The sequence below is a fragment of the Tachyglossus aculeatus genome, chromosome 20 (assembly GCF_015852505.1).
Source record: "Tachyglossus aculeatus isolate mTacAcu1 chromosome 20, mTacAcu1.pri, whole genome shotgun sequence".
Lineage (NCBI taxonomy): Eukaryota > Metazoa > Chordata > Mammalia > Monotremata > Tachyglossidae > Tachyglossus > Tachyglossus aculeatus.
The window spans coordinates 32,164,803-32,184,496 of NC_052085.1; the positions used below are offsets into that span (position 1 = coordinate 32,164,803).

Consider the following 19,694-nt stretch of genomic DNA (forward strand, 5'->3'; position numbering starts at 1 on the left):
AATAATATAATAAATATGTACAAATAGAGTAATAAATACGTACAAACAGCGCTCAATAAATACGATTGATGATATATACATCTATACAAGTGCTGTGGGGAGGGGAAGGAGCCCTAGACTGAGCCCCCTCTTTCCTCTCCCCCTTCTCCCCCTCCCCATCCCCCCGCCTTACCTCCTTCCCCTCCCCACAGCACCTGTATAGATGTATATATGTTTGTACATATTTATTACTCTTATTTGTACATATTTATTCTATTTATTTTATTTTGTAAATATGTTTTGTTGTCTGTCTCCCCCTTCTAGACTGTGAGCCCGCTGTTGGGTAGGGACCGTCTCTAGACGTTGCCAACTTGGACTTCCCAAGCGCTTAGTACAGTGCTCTGCACACAGTAGGCGCTCAATAAATACGATTGGATGAATGAATGAATGCCCAAAGCGGGCGGGAAGGCGATGACGTCACTCCGGGTCCCCGACGGGGACTTGTTTCCTCCGTTCCGGCGCGGAGGCCCGAGGAGAGGGGGGAGAATCATTCATTCATTTCATTCATTCATTCATTCATTTCATTTCATTCAATCGTATTTATTGAGCGCTTACTGTGTGCAGAGCACTGGACTAAGCGCTTGGGAAGGCCAAGTTGGCAACATAGAGAGACGGTCCCTACCCAACAGCGGGCTCACAGTCTAGAAGGGGGAGACAGACGGCAAAGCTTCACTTCTCCGGGTCTCAGTTCCCTCATCTGTAAAATGGGGATGAAAACTGTGAGCCCCCCCGTGGGACAACCTGATCACCTTGTAACCTCCCCAGCGCTTAGAACAGTGCTTTGCACATAGTAAGCGCTTAATAAATGCCATTATTATTATTATAAGTGCCGTGGATCTAAGGCAGAGGTGGAAATCCAAGTGCAAAGGTGATGCAGAAGGGAGTGGGAGAAGAGGGAAATGAGGGCTTAGTCCGGGAAGGGCTCTTGGAGGGGATGTGCCTTCCATAATTGGAGTTCGTCGGCAGGGTTCCCCCTACCCGGGGGGTGGGAAACCCGGGATGGTGGGATGTGGGGTGGGGGAAATAGCGGACAGGACATCTGGAAGATCTTAGTGACGCCGCACTTCTGTTTATTTGCCTGGGAGTGGGGCGACGGGAGATAGAGGGGCGGCTTTCCAATTCCAACATGCAGTTGATCCGGGAGTTCCTCTCCGATGTGTTCCTCTCCACTCCCCCTGCCCCAGCCCTGAAATGGGAAAGAGGCCTCCCTGCTTTCCCCGGCCCCCCGCCACATCTAGTCTATTTATTTTATTTTGTTAGTATCAATTAATCAATCGTATTTATTGAGCGCTTACTGTGTGCAGAGCACTGTACTAAGCGCTTGGGAAGTACAAGTTGGCAACATAGAGACAGTCCCTACTCAACAGCGGGATCACAGTCTAGAAGGGGGAGACGGACAACAAAACAAAACATGTTAGCAAAATGAAATGTGGGGAGGGAGGGCATTCCAGGCCAGGGGGAGGACATGAGACTTCCTGACTCCCAGTTCTGTGTCATCTGCTCTTCATTTTTCATCTTTGCTTCACTTGTAACCCGTTTCAACTGCTCAAATATCTATTAGCGGCAATAAAGCCAGAATGTTTTCAATCCAGAAAATGAAGCGATCTGCCTCTGCTGAAAGACCCGTCAATGGACAGCCTGGGACTTGGATAACCTTCTTAGTTCATGCGGCGTCTTCGTAATTGTGTTGAAGCGGCACAGGAAAGTCTTCCTTTTCTCCACTGCCATCATCATGACTGCGGATCCGTGGAGAAGTTGCTGTGGTTTCCCCCCAGGCCACGTGGCCGGGGCCGACACCATCCATCGGGCAACGCGACATCGGGCAAGTTGGCAACATCTAGAGACAGTCCCTACCCAACAGCGGGCTTACAGTCTAAAAGGGGATGTTAGTATGTTTGGTTTTGTTCTCTGTCTCCCCCTTTTCGACTGTGAGCCCGCTGTTGGGTAGGGACTGTCTCTAGATGTTGCCAACTTGGACTTCCCAAGCGCTCAGTACAGTGGTCTGCGCACAGTAAGCGCTCAATAAATACGATTGATTGATTGATTGATTGATTGGGAGCGTTCTGGGCTGCAGACGGGTGGGACGTGGAGTTTGTTCACCACGGCCCGACAGAACTCCTTCCCCCGTCGGCCGGCTTTAGGGGCGGCTCAGACCCCCGTTTTGACCTCCCCTCCTCAGAATTAGCTTTGACCCCCCAGCTCAGATTCCAGCTCAACTAATCATTGACTCTCATCAGCTTCTCCCCTGAGGGTCCCCTGCACTTTGAAGAATTTCAAAAATTGGCAAGGAAGCGGAAGAAAGTTAAAGGCATAAAAAGTCATCACCTCCCTGATGACCCAGCCGTAATATGATGATAATAATAATAACAATTTTAGCATTTGTTAAGCGCTTACTATACGCAAAGCACTGTTCTAAGCGCTGGGGGGGGATACAAAGTGATCAGGTTTGTATATATGTATATATGGTTCTACATATTTATTACTCTATTTTGCTTGTACATATCTACCCTATTTATTTTATTTTGTTAGTGTGTTTGGTTTTGTTCTCTGTCTCCCCCTTTTAGACTGTGAGCCCACTGTTGGGTAGGGACTGTCTCTATATGTTGCCAATTTGTACTTCCCAAGCGCTTAGTACAGTGCTCTGCACATAGTAAGCGCTCAGCAAATACGATTGATGATGATGATGATGATGATCAGGTTGTCCCACGTGGGGCTCACAGTCTTAATCCCCATTTTACAGATGAGGTAACTGAGGCTCGGAGAAGTGAAGTGACTTGCCCGAGGTCACACAGCAGACAGGTGGCGGAGCCGGGATGATGATGATGATGATGACAGTGGCATTTATTCAGCGCTGACTATGTGCTAAGTGCTGGAATACATAGAGCACGTTGAGATGGGGACACCCCCAGTCCCACATGGGGCTGTCTATTACCCCCCATTTCTCAAAGGAGGAAACTGAGGCCCGCAGAGGTTAAATGACTTAGCCAAAGTGACAGACGACCCCCCCATTTCTCAAAGGAGGAAACTGAGGCCCCCATTTCTCAAAGGAGGAAACTGAGGCCCGCAGAGGTTAAATGACTTACCCGAAGTGACAGACGACCCCCCGTTTCTCAAAGGAGGAAACTGAGGCCCGCAGAGGTTAAATGACTTACCCAAAGTGACAGAGTGGGCCGAGGGCGGAGCCGGGACCAGAACTTAGGTCTCCGACCTCCTCACCCTGTGTACTTAATAATAATAATAATAATAATGGCATTTATTAAGCGCTTACTATGTGCAAAGCACTGTTCAGTGGTGTTCTGCCTTCCCAAATGCAGCACGGCCCAGTGGCTACAGCACGAGCCCGGGAGTCGTCGGAAGGACCTGGGTTCTAATCCCGGCTCTGCCACTTGTCTGCCGTGTGACCTTGGGAAAGTCACTTTACTTCCCTGTGCCTCAGTTGCCTCTTCTGTAAAATGGGGATTAAGACTGTGAGCCCCATGTGGGACAGGGACCTTGTCCAACCTGATTAGCCTGTATCTGCCCCAAGAGCTTGACACACAGTAGGTGCCTCACAAAGACCATCGTCGTTATTATTGTTTATTGCGGTTGTTGTTATTAAATGTAGAGAAGCAGCGTGGCTCAATGGAAAAGAGCCCGGGCTTTGGAGTCAGAGGTCATGGGTTCAAATTCCGGCTCTGCCAATTGTCAGCTGTGTGACTTTGGGCAAGTCACTTCACTTCTCTGGGCCTCAGTTACCTCATCTGGAAAATGGGGATGAAGACTGTGAGCCCCACGGGGGACAACCTGATTACCTTGTAACCTCCCCAGCGCTTAGAACAGTGCTTTGCACATAGTAAGCGCTTAACAAATGCCATAAAAAAAAATGCAACCCGGAGATCGGCGTCAGGTCGTTACACGTCCCCCATCCCAGCTGCCACTGGTGGTACAGGAGTTTGTGATCTCCCTGCTGCCCCGGCCCCCCCAAAACTCCAGTGGTGACCTCGGTTTTGGCTCCCCGGCGCCCGTGGAGCAGGACATTTAGGGCTGGGGATCCAGTGAGGACAAGGCCCAGGGGACTGCTAGGAGTTTGGGTTTGACTGCCGTCATATTCATTCATTCATTCAATCGCATTTATTGAGCGCTTACCGTGTGCAGAGACGGACGCCTCTCCTCCAGCTTCCCGGGCGTCGAACCAAGGCAGAGTCCAGGGAGGCTTCATCCAACACAAAATATTCGGTTCAATTCAAAAACTCCTTGGCCTTTGGCTTCCGGGCTGCCCCAGCTGTTCCCCCCAAACCTATCTGCCCTTTTCTCCCACTGCAACCCAAACTGCCGCTCCTTATAATAATAATAATGATGATGGTATTTGTTAAGCGCTTACTATGTGCAAAGCACTATTCTAAGCGCTGGGGAGGTTACAAGGTGATCAGATTGTCCCACGGGGGGCTCACGGTCTTAATCCCCATTTTACAGACGAGGGAACTGAGGCCCAGAGAAGTGAAGTGACTTGCTCAGAGCCACACAGCCAAGTGGCAGAGCCGGGATTTGAACCCCTGACCTCTGACTCCAAAGCCCATCCTATATGTTGCCACCTTGTACTTCCCAAGCGCTTAGTCCAGTGCTCTGCACACAGTAAGCGCTCAATAAATACGATTGATTGATTGATATGTTGCCACCTTGGACTTCCCAAGCGCTTAGTCCAGTGCTCTGCACGCAGTAAGCACTCTATAACCCCCGCCAGCTCTTCCGTACACTCAGGTCCCTTCTCAGGCCCCCGGTTCCTCCCCCTCCTCCTTCCCTCACCCCCAACGATCTGGCCTCCTACTTCATTAACAAAATTAAATCCATCAGGTCCGACCTCCCCAAAGTCTCTTCCCCCCTTTCTCTATCCCCCCGGCTCTCAACACTCTCTGCTACTCTCCCATCCTTCCCAGCGGTATCCTCAGAGGAGCTCTCCTCCCTCCTCTCAAGTGCTACTCTGGCCACCTGTGCTTCTGACCCCATTCCCTCTCATCTCATGAAATCTCTCGCTCCATCCCTTCTCCCCTCCTTAACTTCCATCTTCAACCGCTCACTCTCCACTGGTTCCTTCCCCTCTGCCTTCAAACATGCCCATGTCTCTCCCATCCTAAAAAAACCCTCTCTTGACCCCACCTCACCTTCTAGTTATCGCCCCATATCCCTCCTACCATTCCTTTCCAAACTCCTTGAACGAGTTGTCTACACGCGCTGCCTAGAATTCCTCAACAACAACTCTCTCCTCGACCCCCTCCAGTCTGGCTTCCGTCCCCTCCATTCCACGGAAACCGCCCTCTCAAAGGTCACCAATGACCTCCTGCTTGCCAAATCCAACGGCTCATACTCTGTCCTAATCCTCCTCGACCTCTCAGCTGCCTTTGACACTGTGGACCACCCTCTTCTTCTCAACACGCTATCTGACCTTGGCTTCACAGACTCCATCCTCTCCTGGTTCTCCTCTTATCTCTCCGGTCATTCTTTCTCAGTCTCTTTTGCAGGCTCCTCCTCCCCCTCCCATCCCCTTACTGTGGGGGTTCCCCAAGGTTCGGTGCTTGGTCCTCTTCCGTTCTCAATCTACACGCACTCCCTTGGTGACCTCATTCGCTCCCACGGCTTCAACTATCATCTCTACGCTGATGACGCCCAGATCTCCATCTCTGCCCCTGCTCTCTCCCCCTCTCTCCAGGCTCGCATATCCTCCTGCCTTCAGGACATCTCCACCTGAATGTCCGCCCGCCACCTAAAGCTCAACATGTCGAAGACTGAGCTCCTTGTCTTCCCTCCCAAACCTTGTCCTCTCCCTGACTTTCCCATCTCTGTTGACGGCACTACCATCCTTCCCGTCTCACAAGCCCGCAACCTCGGTGTCATCCTCGACTCCACTCTCTTCTTCACCCCTCACATCCAAGCCGTCACCAAAACCTGCCGGTCTCAGCTCCGCAACATCGCCAAGATCTGCCCTTTCCTCTCCATCCAAACCGCCACCCTGCTCGTTCAAACTCTCATCCTATCCCATCTGGGTTACTGTATCAGCCTCCTTTCCAATCTCCCATCCTCGTGTCTCTCTCCACTTCAATCCATACTTCATGCCGCTGCCCAGATTATCTTTGTCCAGAAACGCTCTGGGCATGTTACTCCCCTCCTCAAAAATCTCCAGTGGCTACCAATCAATCTGCGCATCAGGCAGAAACTCCTCCCCCTGGGCTTCAAGGCCGTCCATCCCCTCGCCCCCTCCTACCTCACCTCCCTTCTCTCCTTGTCCAGCCCAGCCCACACCCTCTGCTCCTCCGCCGCTCACCTCCTCACCGTTAGGCCTCGTTCTCGCCTGTCCCGCCATCGACCCCCGGCCCACGTCCTCCCCCGGGCCCGGAATGCCCCCAATCCCTCTGCCCATCCACCAAGCTTGCTCTCTTCCTCCCTTCAAGGCCCTGCTGAGAGCTCACCTCCTCCAGGAGGCCTTCCCACACTGAGCCCCTTCCTTCCTCTCCCCCTCGTCCCCCTCTCCATCCCCCCATCTTACCTCCTTCCCTTCCCCAAAGCACCTGTATATATGTATATATGTTTGTACATATTTATTACTCTATTTATTTATTATTTTACTTGTACATATCTATTCTATTTTATTTTGTTAGTATGTTCGGTTTTGTTCTCTGTCTCCCCCTTTTAGACTGCGAGCCCACTGTTGGGTAGGGACCGCCTCTAGATGTTGCCAATTTGTACTTCCCAAGCGCTTAGTCCAGTGCTCTGCACACAGTAAGTGCTCAATAAATACGATTGATGATGATGAAGTCACTTCACTTCTCTGAGCCTCAGTGACCTCATCTGTAAAATGGGGATTATGACTGTGAGCCCCCCGTGGGACAACCTGATCACTTTGTATCCCCCCCCAGCGCTTAGAATAGTGCTCTGCACATAGTAAGTGCTTAACAAATGCCAATATTATTATTATTATTATTATTACTCTATTTATTTATTTATTTTACTTGTACATATCTATTCTATTTATTTTATTTTGTTAGTATGTTTGGTTTTGTTCTCTGCCTCCCCCGTTTAGACTGCGAGCCCACTGTTGGGTAGGGACTGCCTCTAGATGTTGCCAATTTGTACTTCCCAAGCGCTTAGTCCAGTGCTCTGCACACAGTAAGCGCTCAATAAATATGATTGATTGATTGATTTGTCCCTATATGTCACCAACTTGTACTTCCCAAGTGCTTAGTCCAGTGCTCCGCACATAGTAAGCGCTCAATAAATATGATTGATTGATTGATTTGTCTCTATGTCACCAACTTGTACTTCCCAAGCTCTTAGTCCAGTGCTCTGCACATAGTAAGCGCTCAATAAATATGATTGATCGATTGATTTGTCTCTATATGTCACCAACTTGTACTTCCCAAGTGCTTAGTCCAGTGCTCCGCACACAGTAAGTGCTCAATAAATATGATTGATTGATTTGTCTCTATATGTCACCAACTTGTACTTCCCAAGCGCTTAGTCCAGTGCTCTGCACATAGTAAGCACTCAATAAATATGATTGATCGATTGATTTGTCTCTCTATGTCACCAACTTGTACTTCCCAAGCGCTTAGTCCAGTGCTCCGCACATAGTAAGCACTCAATAAATATGATTGATGGATTGATTTGTCTCTCTATGTCACCAACTTGTACTTCCCAAGCGCTTAGTACAGTGCTCCGCACATAGTAAGCGCTCAATAAATATGATTGATCGATTGATTTGTCTCTCTATGTCACCAACTTGTACTTCCCAAGCGCTTAGTCCAGTGCTCTGCACATAGTAAGCGCTCAATAAATATGATTGATTGATTTGTCTCTATATGTCACCAACTTGTACTTCCCAAGCGCTTAGTCCAGTGCTCTGCACATAGTAAGCGCTCAATAAATGTGATTGATCGATTGATTTGTCTCTCTATGTCACCAACTTGTACTTCCCAAGCGCTTAGTCCAGTGCTCTGCACATAGTAAGCACTCAATAAATATGATTGATCGATTGATTTGTCTCTCTATGTCACCAACTTGTACTTCCCAAGCGCTTAGTCCAGTGCTCCGCACATAGTAAGCGCTCAATAAATATGATTGATCGATTGATTTGTCTCTATATGTCACCAACTTGTACTTCCCAAGTGCTTAGTCCAGTGCTCCGCACACAGTAAGTGCTCAATAAATATGATTGATTGATTTGTCTCTATATGTCACCAACTTGTACTTCCCAAGCGCTTAGTCCAGTGCTCCGCACATAGTAAGCGCTCAATAAATATGATTGATGGATTGATTTGTCTCTCTATGTCACCAACTTGTACTTCCCAAGCGCTTAGTCCAGTGCTCTGCACATAGTAAGCGCTCAATAAATATGATTGATTGATTTGTCTCTATATGTCACCAACTTGTACTTCCCAAGCGCTTAGTCCAGTGCTCCGCACATAGTAAGCGCTCAATAAATATGATTGATTGATTGATTTGTCTCTCTATGTCACCAACTTGTACTTCCCAAGCGCTTAGTCCAGTGCTCTGCACACAGTAAGCGCTCAATAAAGGCGATTGAATGAATGAATGATTGATTGATTGGGGCCGTGCGCATGCGCGGGCGGCGCCCCCTGGTGGCGGGGGCCTGGGGGAGGAGGGAGGGCGGGCGCGCGCGCGCGCGCTCGGCGGCGGCGCGGTGCACGGTGGGAAGGCGGCGGGCGGGCGGGCCGGCGGCGGTGCCTCCTCCCGGCCGCTCACAGCAGTGTGGAGCCGCGGCCCCCGCCCCTCCTGTCCTCTCGTCTCGTCTCCTCTCCCTTCGTCTCGCCTCCTCCTCCCCTCAGGGGAGGGGGCGACCATGCCGAACTTCTGCGCCGCCCCGAACTGCACTCGGAAGAGCACCCAGTCCGACCTGGCCTTCTTCAGGTTCCCGAGGGACCCCGCCCGGTAAGGCAGCACGGAGGCCTCCCTGGAGGAGGCGGCAGGCGGTGGTGACCGTTGTTGGGGCCCGGCCGCCTGCCGTCCCTCCTCCGCCCGCGGGGGGGCGGGGGAGAGGCGGGGGCCACTGCGCATGCGCCGCCCCCCCTTCCTTCATTCATTCATTCGTCTTTAGTGAGCAGTTATAATAATAATAATAATAATGATGGCATGTATTAAGCGCTTACTATGTGCCAAGCACTGTTCTAATCAATCAATCAAATTTATTGAGCGCTTACTATGTGCAGAGCACTGGACTAAGCGCTTGGGAAGTACAAATTGGCAACATAGAGAGACAGTCCCTACCCAACAGTGGGCTCACAGTCTAAGTGCTGGGGGAGATACAAGGTGATCAGGTTGTCCCCCGGGGGGCTCACAGTCTTCATCCCCATTTGACAGATGAGGGAACTGAGGCCCGGAGAAGTGAAGTGACTCAACCAGAGTCACCCAGCTGACAAGTGGTGGAGCCGGGATTTGAACCCACGACCTCCGACTCCAAAGCCCGGGCTCTTTCCCGCTGAGCCACGCTGCTTCTCAGCATCAGTTATCACCATCATCAATCGCATTTATTGAGCGCTTACTGTGTGCAGAGCACTGGACTAAGCGCTTGGGAAATTGGCAACATCTAGAGACAGTCCCTACCCAGCAGCGGGCTCGCAGTCTCAAAGGGGGAGACAGAGAACAAAACCATCATCATCATCATCAATCGTATTTATTGAGCGCTTGCTATGTGCAGAGCACTGGACTAAGCGCTTGGGAAATTGGCAACATCTAGAGACAGTCCCTACCCAACAGCGGGCTCGCAGTCTAAAAGGGGGAGACAGAGAACAAAACCAAACATACTGACAAAATAAAATCAATAGAATAGATATGGACAAGTAAAATAAATAAATAGAGTAATAAATATGTACAGACATCTAGACATATATACAGGTGCTGTGGGGAAGGGAAGGAGGTAAGATGGGATGGAGAGGGGGACGAGGGGGAGAGGAAGGAAGGGGCTGAGTGTGGGAAGGCCTCCTGGAGGAGGTGAGCTCTCAGCAGGGCCTTGAAGGGAGGAAGAGAGCTAGCTTGGTGGATGTGGGGAGGGAGGGCATTCCAGGCCAGGGGGAGGACGTGGGCCGGGGGTCGATGGCGGGACAGGCGAGAACGAGGTATTGAGCGCTTACTGTGTGCAGAGCACTGGACTAAGCGCTTGGGAAGTCCAAGCTGGCAACATCTAGAGACAGGCCCTACCCAACAGCGGGCTCACAGTCTAGAAGGGGGAGACAGAACAAAACCAAACATACTGACACAATAAAATAAAATAGGCACAAGTAAAATAAATAAATAGAGTAATAAATATGTACAAACATACATACAGGTGAAGCTGGAGTCGCTTCTCTGTCCCTCAGTGCCCTCATCTGTGAAATTCATTCATTCGGTCGTGTGTGCGGAGCGCTGGGCTAAGCGCTTGGGAAGGCCTGCGTTCATTCATTCAGTCAGTCGTATTGATGGAGCGCTGCCTGTGCGCAGAGCACTGGGCTAAGCGCATTCATTCATTCAGTCGTGTTGAGCGCTTCCCGTGTGCAGAGCACTGGGCTGAGCGCTTGGGAAGCCCAAGTTAGCAACATTCATTCATTCATTCGTATTTGTGGAGGGCTTCCCGTGTGCAGAGCACTGGGCTAAGCGCATTCATTCATTCAGTCGTTTGCGAGCGCTTCCCCTCGTCCCCCCTCCATCCCCCCATCTTACCTCCTTCCCTTCCCCACAGCACCTGTATATATGGATATATGTTTGTACATATTTACTACTCTATTTATTCTACTTGTACATATCTATTCTATTTATTTTATTTTGTTAGTATGTTTGGTTTCGTTCTCTGTCTCCCCCTTTTAGACTGTGAGCCCACTGTTGGGTAGGGACTGTCTCTATATGTTGCCAACTTGTACCTCCCAAGCGCTTAGTCCAGTGCTTTGCACACAGTAAGCGCTCAATAAATACGATTGATTGATTGATTGCAGAGCACTGGACTAAGCGCTTGGGAAGTCCAAGTTAGCAACATTCATTCATTCAGTCAGTCGTATTGATGGAGCGCTTCCTGTGCGCAGAGCACTGGGCTAAGCGCATTCATTCATTCAATCGTGTTGAGCGCTTCCCGTGTGCTGAACACTGGGCTAAGCGCTTGGGAAGTACAAGTTAGCAACATAAATTCATTCATTCATTCAATCGTACTTATGGAGCGCTTCCCATGTGCAGAGCACTGGGCTAAGCGCTTGGGAAGCCCAAGTTAGCAACATTCATTCATTCAATCGTATTTATGGAGCGCTTCCCGTGTGCAGAGCACTGGGCTAAGCGCTTGGGAAGCCCAAGTTAGCAACGTTCATTCATTCAATCGTATTTATGGAGCGCTTCCCGTGTGCAGAGCACTGGGCTAAGCGCTTGGGAAGTCCAAGTTAGCAACATTCATTCGTTCGTATTGAGCGCTTCCTGTGTGCAGAGCACTGGACTAAGCGCTTGGGAAGTCCAAGTTAGCAACATTCAATCGTATTGAGTGCTTCCTGTGTGCAGAGCACTGGACTAAGCGCTTGGGAAGTCCAAGTTGGCAACATTCATTCAGTCGTATTGAGCGCTTCCTGTGTGCAGAGCACTGGACTAAGCGCTTGGGAAGTACAAGTTGGCACCATAGAGAGATGGTCCCAACCCAACAGCGGGCTCACAGTCTGAAAGGGGGAGACAAATGCCAAAACATATTAACAAAATAAAATAAATAGAATAAATATGTACAAGTAAAATAAATAAATAGAGCAATAAATATGTGCAAACATATAAACATATATATAGCGGGCTCACAGTCTGGAAGGGGGAGACAGACGACAAAACAAAACATATTAATAAAGTAAATAGAATAAATATGTACAAGTAAAATAAATAAATAGAGCAATAAATATGTACAAACATATATATATATATATATATATATAGCGGGCTCACAGTCTAGAAGTGGGAGACAGGCAACAAAACAAAACATTAACAAAATAAAATAAATAGAGTAAATATGTACAAGTAAAATAAATAAATAAATAGAGCAATAAATATGTACAAAAGCGGGCTCAGAGTCTAGGAGGGGGAGACAGACTTCAAAACACATTAACAAAATAAAATAAATAGAATAAATATGTACAAGTAAAATAAATACAGAAATAGAGCAATAAATATGTACAAACATGAACATATATATATGTGTATATATATATATAGCGGGCTCACAGTCTGCATCATTCATTCATTCATCTTTATTGAGCAGCTGGAGTCACTTCTCTGTACCTCAGTTCCCTCATCTGTAAAATGGGGGTGAAGACTGGGAGCCCCCTGTGGGATTCGTTCATTCATTCATCCATTCATTCAATCGTCTTTATTGAGCAGCTGGAGTCACTTCTCTGGGCCTCAGTTCCCTCGTCTGTAAAATGGGGGTGAAGACTGGGAGCCCCCTGTGGGACCACCTGATCACCTTGGAACCTCCCCAGCGCTTAGAACAGTGCTTGGCACATAGTAAGTGCTTAACAAATGCCAACATTGTTGTTATTATTATTAGAGACAAGATCATCAGGGTGGACAGGACCTGGCCCACATGGGGCTCACTATCTAACTCTGAAGAAGAACCGGTATTTAATCCCCAATTGATAGATGAGGAAACTGAGCACCTGTACATATGTAAATATGTTTGTACGTATTTATTACTCTATTTATTTTATTAGTACATATTTATTCTATTTATTTTATTTTGTTAATATGTTTTGTTTTGTTGGCTGTCTCCCCCTTCTAGACTGTGAGCCCACTGTTGGGTAGGGACCGTCTCTATCTGTTACCGACTTGTACTTCCCTAAGCGCTTAGTACAGTGCTCTGCACACAGTAAGCGCTCAATAAATACGATTGAATGAATGAGCCCCCGTGTTCCTCAGGGTGACCCCCGCAAGAATCCCAAGCCTGCTGGCAAGAAGCCATAGCCTGGGCTCGGGACAATTATTCCTGCCTCTCCGTGCCTGCCCTGAGCTTGCTCGGGGTTAGGGCTGGGGGACCTATTTTATTTTATTTTAGACTTTTAGACTGTGAGCCCACTGTTGGGTAGGGACTGTCCCTATATGTTGCCAATTTGTACTTCCCAAGCGCTTAGTACAGTGCTCTGCACATAGTAAGCGCTCAATAAATACGATCGATGATGATGATGACCCCATCTTTGAACCGCAGGCTGGCCTGTCAAGTAACTACCGAACCTCCCCGTGTTCCCTCAATCAGTCAATCAATCAATCGTATTTATTGAGCGCTTACTGTGTGCAGAGCACTGTACTAAGCGCTTGGGAAGTCCAAGTTGGCAACACCTAGAGACGGTCCCTACCCAACAGCGGGCTCACAGTCTAAAAGAAGCAGTGTGGCTCAGTGGAAAGAGCACGGGCTTTGGAGTCAGAGGTCATGGGTTCGAATCCCGGCTCCGCCACGTGTCTGCTGTGTGACCTTGGGCAAGTCACTTAACTTCTCTGAGCCTCAGTTACCTCATCTGTAAAACGGGGATTAAGACTGTGAGCCCCATGTGGGACAACCTGATCACTTTGTATCCCCCCAAGCACTTAGAACAGTGCTTTGCACATAGTAAGCGCTTAACAAATGCCAACATTATTATTATTATTAAAAGGGGGAGACAGAGAACAAAACCAAACGTACTAACAAAATAAAATAAATAGAATAGATAGGTACAAGTAAAATAAATAAATAAGTAGAGTAATAAATATGTACATACATATATGCAGGTGCTGTGGGGAAGGGAAGGAGGTAAGATGAAGGGGATGGAGAGGGGGACGAGGGGGAGAGGAAGGAAGGGGCTCCTTGTAACGCCACGTCTGTCCTTATACTCATGGAGCGGGACATGTTTGGTTTTGTTCTCTGTCTCCCCCTTTTAGACTGTGAGCCCACTGTTGGGTAGGGACTGTCTCTGTATGGTGCCAATTTGTACTTCCCAAGCGCTTAGTCCAGTGCTCTGCACATAGTAAGCGCTCAATAAATACGATTGATGACATAGGCCTCAGCATCGAGCTCAACGTCAGGCTCTCGGGATGGCCGCCGTTCAAGGAGCTAGTGCAGCTTCCAGCTGGGCCCGCCGACTCTCCGCTCTGGATCCCGGATCCCGTCCGTCCCAGGCCGGAGCGCGGGGCCCGAGGATAACCTGGGAAATTTGGCTTTGGTCCGCAGGTGCCAAAAGTGGGTGGAGAACTGTCGGCGGGCAGACTTGGAGGACAAGACCCCCGACCAGCTGAATAAGCACTACCGGCTCTGCGCCAAGCACTTCGAGGCCTCTATGATCTGCAGGAGTGTGAGTAGTTGGGAGGGGCCGGACACGGGGGGATCGGCTTTGGGGACCCTCTACCCTTCAGTCAGGAACTGTAGGTGCGAAATTCCCCTGAGACTCCCCTGGGAGCTAAAGGTGGGATTTCCTCAGCTGGCCCGGCCTCTTCTGAGTGAATCTAGGAATTGGGTAGAGGGCAGTGAAACCCACTGCTGCCTAACCAGCGCTTAGAACAGTGCCCTGCACATAGTAGGCGCTTAATAAATGCCATCAAAAAAAAAGACAAAAGAAAAAAACAGGACTCCCGGGAGTTCTGGCCTCGGGGTCCAACGCAGCAGGGCTGGGGTGGCCCTCATTCTCCTCTGCCCTTGGAGGCTGCCAGGCCTGATAGAGAGCGGGCTTGGCTTCCAGGGGCGGTCAGAAGGCACCCGCTGTTGAGTCGTGCCCGGGCCCGGTCCGGCCCAAGCATGGAGGGGACCGACCCGCCCGGCCCCCTTCCCGTTGCTAATCACCAGAAGCGTCCGTCCACAGTCGTCCAGGCTGCCTCCCGAGACTCAGAGTGGCCTTCTAGAGATAGTCGAATGGGCGACCGAGCTCTGCAGCGGACGTGGGGGGCTCGGCCAACGTTCCCAGAGCCCGTCCCCCTCTACAATTCAACAGTAGACACCCTCCTTGCCCGCGGCAAGCCTACGGTCTAAAGCGGCAGACAGACGTTAATATAAATAAGTAAATCGCGGATACGGACGTAAGTGCCGTGGGGCTGAGGGAGGGGGTGCAAATCTCTGGTGCCGCCACGCTGCCGGGAAGCTGAGCAGCCTTTTCCCCTTCAGAGCCCCTACAGGACGATTCTTCGGGATAACGCAGTTCCAACGATATTCGACCTCACCAGCCACCTGAACAACCCTCACAGCAGGCACAGGAAGCGAATAAAGGAACTGGTACGTTCCCGTTTGCTCCTCTTCTTCCTCCTCCCCTTCCCGAGCGCCCTGAGCACTGGGTCAGGCAGGACCGACCGACCGGCCGGCCCGTTTCCAAGCCCTTTTCTTTCGGCTCCGACCGTGCGGATCCACCCGGAGGGAACTAGCTGTCGGAAGGCGGCTTCGGGAGAGGCTCTCTCTCCCGTCCTGAGGGGACCGGGCCCAGTTGCCCTTCCCTGGGGTGAGCCCAGATTGCTCTGCAGCCGGAACGGGTTTTCCGAGGAAATGTCAAGTCGGGCCCCTTAGCACAGGCGGTTTTTGTTCCGCTAACTTCGGGGGGACCTAGGGGCGGAAACACGGCGTAGTTCCCTGCAGAGAGTGGGAAAGGGCAGTCGGGGACAGGGCCTGCCCGCTGTACGACGTTTATGTTGGAAGCGTTCGTGCCGTGTGACCTGGCGGCTGTTTATGTGAGGGGGGTACAGGCACCCTCTGCGTGGTGGACCCTGGCCACTCTCGAGAGTTCGGCCGGTGACCGGCCGGGTCTCCACGGCCCTTGCCGGGCCGGCCGAGCTCTCCCAGGGCCAGTGGTCTCCCAAGACCAGCTCCCGTGCCTCTTTGCCCGCGCTCTCCCCCCGCCGTCCCCGAGATGTGAGCGGGGCTGGGATATCGTGGGTATCTAAGCGTTAGTCGGCGGTATCTGAGCGTTTACCGTGTGCGGCGCTCGGGAGAGTACCGTACGAAAGAGTGGTTCGAAAACGATCCCCGCCCGTAAGGAGCGTCTGGTCTAGAGGGAGGAGCTTTCTGACTTTGGGCGCCCGAAGCGCCTGCGGGTTTGGTTGGGGGACGAGGGGGTCCTCACCCGAGCCCCGTCGGGCAGCGGGGGGATGAGGAGGGAAGCCGGGGGGAGCCCCGGCGGCCGCTGCGGTTGGTAGTGGGGACCGGGCGGGTCCGGGGGAGCGAGGGGCAGGAGGACCGTGGGAGGGCCCTCCCCGACGGTCTGCCGCTCTCCCCGGGAGGGCTGGTCAGCCGGTGGCGGGGAGGGGTGGGCCCGCGCCCCCCCCTCCCGGGGTTAACCAGATCTCTCGGTTGCCTTCAGAGCGAAGATGAGATCCGCTCCCTGAAGGAGAGGAAAAGTAAGTGGCCGCTATTTTTGCCTAATTTCCCGCCGGCCGAGCGGCCAGCCGGGGGCCGCCCCGACACCTGAGCCTTTCTCTCCTCCGGTCTCCCCCTCACAGCGGACGAAGCCCACCCCGAGCAGGAGCCGGCCCACCCCGAAACGAACCACAGCGACGGCGCCTCGGCGGCCGGGCCGGAGGGCGGCGGGGCGGGGCGGCGGCCGCCCGCGGAGGAGCCGGCGCCCCTGACGCAGGAGGAGCGGGAGAACAAGGACTACCTGAAGTCCCTGTTTGAGATCCTGATCCTCATGGGGCGGCAGAACATCCCCCTGGACGGCCCCGAGGCGGACGAGGTCCCCGAGGGCCTGTTCGCCCCCGACAACTTCCAGGCCCTGCTGGAGTGCCGCATCAACGCCGGGGACGAGGTCCTGCGCCGGCGCTTCGAGGCGACGGCGGTGAACGCGCTGTTCTGCTCGCGGGCCCAGCAGCGGCAGATGCTGGAGATCTGCGAGAGCTGCGTGCGGGAGGAGACCCTGCGGGAGGTGCGCGACGCCCACTTCTTCTCCCTGGTGACGGACGAGGCGGTGGAGGTGGCGGGCGAGGAGCAGCTGCCCGTCCTGGTGCGCTTCGTCGACGAGGCCCACAACCTGCGCGAGGAGTTCCTGGGCTTCCTGCCCTACGAGGCGGACGCCGAGCTGCTGGCCGTCCAGTTCCACGCCACGGTCACGGAGAAGTGGGGGCTGAACATGGAGTACTGCCGGGGCCAGGCCTACGCCGTGTCCGGCGGGCTGTCGGCCAAGATGAAGCTGGTGGCCACCCGGCTCCTGGAGAAGTACCCGCAGGCGGTGTGCACCCTGTGCTCCGCCTGGGCCCTGAACGTGTGGCTGGCCAAGTCGGTGCCCGTGGCGGGCGTGGCCGTGGCGCTGGGGACCATGGAGGAGGTGTGCGCCTTCTTCCGCCGGGCGCCCCCGCTGCTGCTGGAGCTGGACGGGGTCATCGCGGTGCTGTTCCAGGGCAGCGAGGAGAAGGGCCGGCAGCTGAGGGAGCTGTGCCGCTCGCGGTGGACCGGCCGGCACGACGCCTTCGAGGTGGCCGTGGACCTGCTGCAGGCCTACGTGCTCTGCCTGGACGGGATCGCCGGGGGGGGGGGGGGGGGGGGGGGGCCCCGCCCGGCGGAGCGGGGCCGTCACCGGCCGGGCCGTCCTGCTGGCCGGCGCCCTGGCGGACTTCGACTTCATCGTGACCGTGGTGGTCCTGAAGAACGTCCTGTCCTTCACCCGGGCCTTCGGGAAGAACCTGCAGGGCCAGACGGCGGACGTGTTCTTCGCCGCCGGCAGCCTGACCGCGGTGCTGCACTCCCTGAACGAGGTCCTGGAGAACATCGAGGTGTACCACGAGTTCTGGTTCGAGGAGGCCACGGCCCTGGCGGCCAGGCTGGCCGTCCCCCTCGGCCTGCCCGGCCGCCGCGGCCGGGCCCCCCGGGGGGGCCGCCCCGAGGCGGAGCCGACCCCCGAGAGCTTCTACAAGGAGGCCCTGAGCCTGCCCACCGTGGAGCACGTGGTGCAGGAGCTCAAGGACGTCTTCTCCGAGCGGCACCTCCGGGCCCTCAAGTGCCTGTCCCTGGTGCCCTCCGTCATGGGGCAGCTCAAGTTCAACACGGCGGAGGAGCAGCACGCCGACCTGTACCGCGGCGACCTGCCCAACCCCGACACGCTGGCCGCCGAGCTGCACTGCTGGAGGATCAAGTGGAAGCACCGGGGCAAGGACATCGAGCTCCCGGGCACCGTGCGCGACGCCCTCCACCTGCCCGACATCAAGTTCTTCCCCAACGTCTACGCGCTGCTCAAGGTCCTGTGCATCCTCCCGCTCATGAGGGTGGAGCCCGAGCGGGGCGCCGGCGGGCGGAGGCGCCTCCGGGCCTACCTCCGCCACACCCTGACGGGCCAGCGCTGCGGCAGCATGGCCCTGCTCAACATCAACCTGGACATTAAGCATGACCTGGACCTCATGGTGGACACCTACATCAAGCTCTACCCGCCCAAGGCCGAGGGCGCCGAGGGGCCCGAGGGCCTCCCCGCCGACCCCCCGCCTCCCGAGCGGGCGTGATTTTGGCGGGGGGCGGTGGCGGGGTGGCGTGCCTCTCCTCGTCCGGGGCGAGGAATTAGCATCCTTTCGGATCCTCCCGGCTGCGAAAGCGACCCTCCCGGGACTCCTCGGGGAGGAGACGGGGCCGAGAGGGTCGGCCGCCCACCCGGAGCCTCGCCGCCCCGCTCCGCGTTCTCGGTTGCCGTGAGGCGGCGATGTGTGTTGGGGGCGGGGTGGTGGGGGGTGGTTTTTAGGAGTTCAAACGGCGTTCGCTACTGACCGGTGACGGGCATGTTTGTTTTTTAAAGTCTGTCGTAAAGGTCTGGAGGCGGGACTCGTGGGGAGGAGGGCGGGAACCGACTGGGGCGCCTGGCCGGGCTCTCCGTCCCCCGGGTCGTCCGCCCCGCCGCCCCGTTAAGGGGCTCCGCGCTCCTCGGCGGACGGGCCTGGACCGTTCGGGTTTTTGACGGACAGGACCGGAGGGTGACTGCGAGGCTGTTTTCGAGCCACCGAGAACTCAGCTGTCTGTGTGTGTGTGTGTGTGTGTGTGTGCTTGTGTGTGTGTATGGGTGTGCGTGCCCGCACGCCGGCCGGACTCCGCCACCTCACCCCAACTCGCACGGCGAATCCGGGGACCAGGCGGACCCGCCTTCTTTTGGCTCATCTCTGGGGTAACGGGAAATACCGTTTTATTTTGGGGGAGGACAGCGTTTTTGTACAGTGCATTTCCATCTAAAATAAAATGTGAATTTTCTTTAACACGCGAGTGCCTCCCGTCGTTCAGAGCGGGGACGGAGCTCGGCCGAGGGATTCCCTTGGACCGGTGAAATGGGGCTTCCCTGTGCCTGGGATCCCCCTCTCGGGAAGGCAGGCGGCTCGGGTAGCCTGACTCTAGACCCACCGGGCCACTCTTCCTGCAGCACGGGATGGAGTGGGCCGACCGTCACGGTGGAAGGATCTCGGAGAAATCCAACCGATCCGTCCTTTCCATCCGTCTTCCCACCCTCTGGCGTTGTCACCGCTGCGGGACTTGTGTCCTCTGGCCTCGCCGCCGTACTAAGTATAGTGAACCCCGGGGCAGCCCCGTGGGAGAGATGGGCACCCCATCCCGCCACGCTGGCTCTCTCCAGCCGGGAATCTCATCCCGGCCTCCGTTCCTGGACGTTCCTTACCCCTTTCGCTGAGCGATCACGGGGTGTGGAGCCCTGCATCGGGCCCTAGGAGATGGGAAAGACAAGACGCGATTCCCGCCCTCGAGGAGCACGCTCAAC

At 53.9% G+C, this 19,694-nt stretch overlaps 1 protein-coding gene and 1 long non-coding RNA gene across 2 annotated transcripts; one reads left to right on the forward strand and one right to left on the reverse strand.

The window, feature by feature from the left end:
• Positions 1-1,547: 1,547 nt before the first annotated feature.
• Positions 1,548-8,997, reverse strand: LOC119941425. The gene is made up of 3 exons (XR_005455212.1): positions 8,924-8,997; positions 4,165-4,231; positions 1,548-1,876 (listed from the first exon to the last, which is right to left on the reverse strand). It is a non-coding gene; the product is annotated as an uncharacterized LOC119941425 (long non-coding RNA).
• On the forward strand, positions 8,809-19,186 carry THAP12 (THAP domain containing 12). Its single transcript, XM_038761855.1, is given in 6 exon segments — positions 8,809-8,958; positions 14,213-14,333; positions 15,137-15,244; positions 16,320-16,356; positions 16,459-17,492; positions 17,494-19,186. Coding segments are annotated over 6 exon segments (2,340 nt in total). The 5' UTR covers positions 8,809-8,869; the 3' UTR covers positions 18,445-19,186.
• Positions 19,187-19,694: the final 508 nt, after the last annotated feature.